Source organism: Papaver somniferum, chromosome 10 (assembly GCF_003573695.1).
Source record: "Papaver somniferum cultivar HN1 chromosome 10, ASM357369v1, whole genome shotgun sequence".
Lineage (NCBI taxonomy): Eukaryota > Viridiplantae > Streptophyta > Magnoliopsida > Ranunculales > Papaveraceae > Papaver > Papaver somniferum.
This window is the reverse complement of record NC_039367.1, coordinates 35,176,630-35,182,899: the sequence shown is the minus strand read 5'-3', so window position 1 is coordinate 35,182,899 and position 6,270 is coordinate 35,176,630. Positions and strand designations below refer to the sequence as shown.

The 6,270-nt window shown below is 34.8% G+C and overlaps 1 protein-coding gene across 1 annotated transcript; it reads left to right on the top strand.

Annotated features, from left to right (window-relative positions):
- The first annotated feature begins 383 nt into the window (after positions 1-383).
- Positions 384-1,947, top strand: LOC113317122. The gene is made up of 3 exons (XM_026565256.1): positions 384-600; positions 700-971; positions 1,066-1,947. The coding sequence occupies exons 1-3, from the start codon at positions 576-578 to the stop codon at positions 1,450-1,452; spliced, it is 684 nt and encodes a 227-aa protein (XP_026421041.1). The 5' UTR covers positions 384-575; the 3' UTR covers positions 1,453-1,947.
- The last annotated feature ends 4,323 nt before the right edge of the window (positions 1,948-6,270 follow it).

The window sequence follows — 6,270 nt, the reverse complement described above, 5'->3', positions numbered from 1 at the left end:
GCCTTGCAGTAACTTAAACACACTTTCAAGCCATTTTTCTTCCTTGAAGATATCATGATTCCCGATGCCATGTTGTCTCAATTTGACAATAATGATGGGAAGCAGAAAAATTTCATTCCTTAAATCCATTGAAAAATGTTAGGTATGGAAAAAAGTTAAATTTCCCAATAAGGCAATAAACTCAATGTCTTGCTCTTTTGAGAAAGAGGAAATTTCCTAGAAGATGATATGTTCTGAACTTTTTCTTTTTCATCTTGTGGATGATCAAATAATTGGTAGATGTATTGAAAATTCATGACAATTTCATTCAGCTAGCTATTGATGACACGTGTTCGGCTGAGACTAACTGTGTTTTGAGTATAAATGATCATCAGACCTTGGTTCATCTTGTTCACATCCTTATTTTTCTCTGCTGCTTAATTAATTCAGATTTCACTGACTGTCTTGTTAGGTTTCTTGATGTTTTTTTCCGGTGATCACTCAACAATCATATGGTAGTTCTTGATTAGTCCAAAATGAGCAAAAAGAAAAAGAAGGAGAAATAAAATACGGTGGGTTATGTCGATGGAATTGTTATGGGGGGACGCGGAAAAACCCCAGGTAATTTTGAAGAATATATCATTCTCCGGCTGATCTCTAATCAGAATTACTTGTTTCATAAGTAACATGTTTGGTCTAACTTTTGTTAATGACCACAAGGTGAAAATTATGATGTGGCTGATCTTGAACGTTGTATGGTAGAAGAATTACTCAAAAGGTGTAACGACAGAGGCAACACTCCCCTCCATGAAGCCGCTCACAATGGTTCAACTGAGGCAGCCGATATCATAATTCAAAATCTGCTTGTTGTGAAAGATGAAACCTACAGTTACCGTGTAGATCTAACCAACTATGTCGCGGGATTTTTCAAAAAAGACCCGAGGGTCAAACCATCACCAAACGGTTACTTGGATGTTAAGCCTTATAATCGGGTAATTTATCTTTTCTTTTAACCATCTGTTCTCTACAAGTAGGTGGTTCTTCACTAATCTACTTCGTTTGTTGTCTTTCTTTTTGCTTGGATAGGCTGAAAATGAAGCCGAAAGGCTGAGTAGAAAAATAATACAGAAGGAAAGAGAACAAAAACGTGCTGATGATGAAAAGAATGTGAGATGGTGGTGGCCGCGCGCGGCCGCACTAGGTGGAGCAATTACGGTGGCAGGAGGCAACAAAGATGATGGCACTGCGGCGTTACTTGAACAGACAACTTTCAAATTGTACGTGGGGTGTGCCGTTGTAGCCTTCCTGAGCTCATCTTTAGCCTTGATCCTTATGATGGTTTCAACTAAATTATCAAGCGAGGAGTATTTAATTGTCTCCACTGTCGATCCAGTGATAGGACTCTTAGTCGTTGCCTTCTTTTCTATTATGGGAATGTTCATAAACGGCCTGAACTCATCTTCACACCGTTGAGCTGAGCTAACAAAATTTCTTACAGCTGCATTCTCCATTGCTGCCGCTATATTCATTCAGTTCATGTACCAGATAAGCAAACAGTTTCAAAGAGATGGACACGGCCACCATGTCAAATTTCTTTTGTTGAGGCTTTTCAAAATCAATTTTATAATAGAAATGTTGTGTTATAATAAAATTTTGTGCCATAACACCGGCTTCGAGGTCAAATTCAAGATGGTTGACAACTTGAGATGTAACACTTTAACAGTCGCAGATGAACTTGATAATGCAACTGACCTAGTTTACTGATTCTTCCAAAGTGATTTACTTCGAATAACCTATGGAGTGGGCAGATCACTCACGTTGATCCAAAATGGTAACAAGCCAACTCAGCAGCATCTCTGCACACCAAAGTCAGAAATGCAGTTCTTCACAGTCAATACTGAGAACTAAGTAAATGGTCACAGTCAAATCAAGGTGCAATATTAAACAGTGTACCAAAACATTGTTTTAGCAGCCACATATATTGTGAAAATTGTAAGCTTTGTTAGTTTGTGAAAATTGTCCTTGTTTGGTCTAACTTTTGTCAATTGGGGAAACATTGATTTGGAGAGGGAACTAATATATATCATTCTCCGGCTCATCTCTAATCAGAATTACTCGTTTTCATAAGTAACATGTTTGAAATTTCATGTAATTTCAACTCGAGTGACATATACTATTGATGTAAGAGAGAACTATAAGGCCAAGATTTTACACAAAATTGGTTGAAAAGACCAAAATCAACAATTTCTGGGTGAAAAAGATATCTAGGTTTTGATGTTGTTTAAATGGACAAAAATGTTAAAATAGCCAGGATGTAAACCGTTTCATCCTATCCATTTTCAAATACTTTTTCTTATTCTCAATTTACATCAGGATGCATCCAATTTCATGCTCGCTATTTTTAAGTTTAAGCCAGGATAAATCCAGTTTCATCATTGCTATTTTTTTTTGTCCATTTCACCCGTAATAATTTTTACTCGTCCATTAGAACCATATTTTAAGAAATAACCCATTTTCCGAAGATTTAATGTCATGTCATTTCAACCCAAACGATTTCAACCAAAAATTGGTTGATACGGAAAACAGTAACTAAAGAGACTGGGAAAATTTATTGTCATGGATTTCTGGCAAATGAGAACTATAAGGCCAGGCATTTTAACATACATGAACTAAATTGTAATTTGTGAAAATAGACAGATATTCACAACAAGAAAAGAAAAAGAAAAAAAATCATCTCGCAATAAAAGATTTTGTTCAAGAAAAGAAAAAGAAAAAAAAGCACGCATTATGTATTCGTATAAGGTTATTTCAAAAGATCCTTATTGACTTCTGTTTGCCACCAGATTTGCTAGTGCATTCCCCTAATTGGCCTCCTAATAGATGTGTTGGATTGTATGATGCAGAATCGATTGTAGTACATCTATGATTTAGTTGATCACATGTCGCAAGTACCATGGCGTTTTTATCTGGTTGATGATAAAATTGACTGGGTTTTGTGAGTCTGTATCTAATAGAATCTTTTTCTATTGTATGTGTTGTTGTTATGACTGTCGTAAGCATGTCCCATGTTTTTCCGCGAAAACTATGTTCATACCCAGAGGTTATACCATTGATACAATTGTGGTAGGTGCACAACTCCTGCATAAAATTCCATATTAGTTTGATGTTAAAATCAATGGGAAAAAAAGTATATTACAAACAAAATTATCAAATGGGAAAAAATCAAAACATCAAGGATCAACTATTTGAAATCAAATATCTTTCTCATAAATGTGGAAAGATTACTGAACCTGGTTATCCATCTAGATCAAAAGTACTTTGTGATGGGTATCAACGAGAAGCAATCAAGTCGAAACAGAAAGATGTAGTTTTTGTGTTTATTCGATTTGATTAGGAGGGAAAAAAACTCAATGTTATTTTATATTTTCTAGGAAATAATAGATCAAAGAGACCAATCCATCAATATATGGATGAACCAGTTATTTTAATTGAGATTTAAGATTTGTTTGTGATGAGGTGGACGACCATAGGGAAAACTCGAGGGTTTTCGTAAAAGACAAGAAGTAAGGAAGTTGTATATTTGTAAACGAATAAAAAACACTTTAAAAGAGATACTTGTAGTATGAAGGAGAAAGCGGAAAGGAAGTGATTTTCGATTTTCATTACCGGGATAGCGAGTACCTACTATCTGACTAATTTAAAGAAAAAAAGGTGTTTTTCAAACGTCCGACAGAAAACTACTAAAATAACTTTTCGTGATTCTTATATTTTGCTATCTTTTCCCCAAATCGACTACACGGGCATCATAGAACTACGTTGATATTGATGAATGGTTTAGTAGAACCCCTTACTATTTCAACTGAATTATGCCCAACCTCAAATTCAATTCTGACAACTTTAACTTAATTTGAACTTATGTTTTTTTCAATCAATCCCAAATTCAATTCATAAGAATCTTTAAGATTAATATTTCAATTTCTCTAACCTGAGTTGACATCGACTTCAATTTTTAATAAGATTCATATAGTCACTGGATAAGATTTACTAAGCCAAGGATACAAGGTTGATGTAAGGATTATGTTCGTCAATAATATTAGTCGACTTTAATTTTTTGAAATGAAAATTTAAATGCATGGTTTTTCATGAAATATATCCTATAGCAATTAAATGGGTTCAGGTTTAATGGTTTCCATGAAATGATGCTTTAATTAGACTATCAACTTTGGCATATTTTTGAACCTTAATTGTGTAAATACAATTTATTAAACATTAACTTGACCTGTTTGACAAAATACCCCAGTGAAAACTTAGTTTGGATGTCTCATTTAGTACCTTAATTTCACTATCAACGATTATTATCGTTCTCGCCACTACACAGTAATAGATAGTGAATAGCCCCTAGGTATTGAAGAAACCAAAAATGTTGGTATATAACTATCCACACTGATGTTTATCGTTTTAGGCTTGGGCCAGTAATCCTTTCATATTCGGTGTAAAAACTATAAATTGAACTTGGTTTAGATTTTGGATTTCTTTTCTCTCATTATCCTTGCACCAATGTAGATGAGTATCGACACCTTTTAGGCTTATACATGTATCCATCTTTGAAATTATTAAAGGGAAATTAGAATTTTTATAGTTCGGTACCTAGATTTTGTCAAGAAATTATGTTTGGTACCAACCTTGTTCCAGGTAGGAGTTTGGTACTTGAACCATACATTGACTATCACTCACTAATTGAGTTTTCAAAAAATTAAATAAAACAAATATGAATAATAACAGCATTAGTTTACTACTAACTCGTTTTGCATTTTCACCCGAACCTTGAGGCAAGCTTCACCGAGCGATATAAATTTGAAAAGGGGAGGGTACCAAGTGAAAATGCATGGGATACCAAATACACCCAACCTTTTCATTTTTGATAGGAGTATCAACTTATGCAGTTTTAGCAATCAAAATATGCAGAAAAGGTAAAAAAGCACACAACAAGAATTTTGTTATCGAGGCAACCACAATAGCAGAAAAACCTCGGGACCTCGTCCAGATTTAAATACCATATTGTATTAAGTCGGTGCAAACACTATCCTACTTTCATACTTCAGACTGGAATGTAGTTGAGAAGGAATCCACCCTCCAAGAGATTCGGTTCAAATCGCGCTCCTTACGTCTCTTGAAACTTACGAATTTCTACGAACTTGATTTCCTTAGCTGACGACGTCCTTTACAGCATAAGAGTTGCTTCAGCCGAAGAGGAAACTTTTAATACCAATATTCCTCTAACGGATAAGCCTATCTGTTTTTCGTTTAGATCAAAGATCAAGGTTTGGAAACCGTTTGTAACAACGTCACAAATCCGGATCTTACGACTCCCGAAGAGCATCCTAGATTCTTAACCACCGCTCAAGAACAATCTTCAAAAGATTAACTAAGATTGGTTTTCAGATACCTATGTTGAGGAATCACAAAGTCTGAAACGAAGAGAACTTTGCGATTTCTGTTTATCTTTCCTGGAAGAGATTATGAGAACGTCGATAACAAAAAAGCAATATTGGGATTCATAAACTATCAAGGTAAAGATAGTCATACCTGATCAGCACGTAAGTATGACATTTTATTCCCACACTTATATTAGCTAGGACCCGATTTTCCTCCTAATAAGATTGTTTTGTGTCATTTATAGGAAGTACGAGAAAATCTAATCAGTGGAAAATAATAGCTAAATGAGAAGTTAAACGACGTTTGCGACTATAACAACTGAGGTAGCTTCTCACGGTACCAAGAAAGCTTAACTCAATGTGGACTACCAAGCCAACAAACTAAGCTGACAACACTATTTGATTAACAAGTCCTGTTAATAGGAGGGAAACAATGGATTTGAGGAGAGAATTAAAATTTGGGAGGAGGGATTGACTCTTTAAAAATGTCCATAATATCCTTAATATCTAATGTTGGCGATTTTGGTTCACATATACGTATCTGCTATTCATATACAGGATTACACAGTATGCATCCTCGAGTTCATTATTTTATTTCTTATGAAAATAAAAGGACGTTAATCAGCAACATGTTCATCGTCAAAGCAAAACCACCATTAAAATAACTGGATTACATATATTTGAATTTCATCCAAGCATATGTTGGTCTGCAAATGTCTCACTCTAATGTATTGTTAAGTTTGAAATGGAAACACGAAAAAAAAAGGTAAAGGTTTTGGATTTATGCACTCATAATCATAGCAACATATACAAAAATAAGAAGAGAAATTGACATATTCGGTGGGAAGTGCTGGGT

What these genes read in the sequence shown, in the direction of transcription:
- LOC113317122 (XM_026565256.1), top strand. Translation starts at nt 576, where the DNA reads ATGGGGGGACGCGGAAAAACCCCAG. An exon ending in GGGACGCGGAAAAACCCCAG is followed by an intron (nt 601 to 699) that starts GTAATTTTGAAG and finishes AATGACCACAAG; the next exon opens with GTGAAAATTATGATGTGGCT. An exon ending in ATGTTAAGCCTTATAATCGG is followed by an intron (nt 972 to 1,065) that starts GTAATTTATCTT and finishes TTGCTTGGATAG; the next exon opens with GCTGAAAATGAAGCCGAAAG.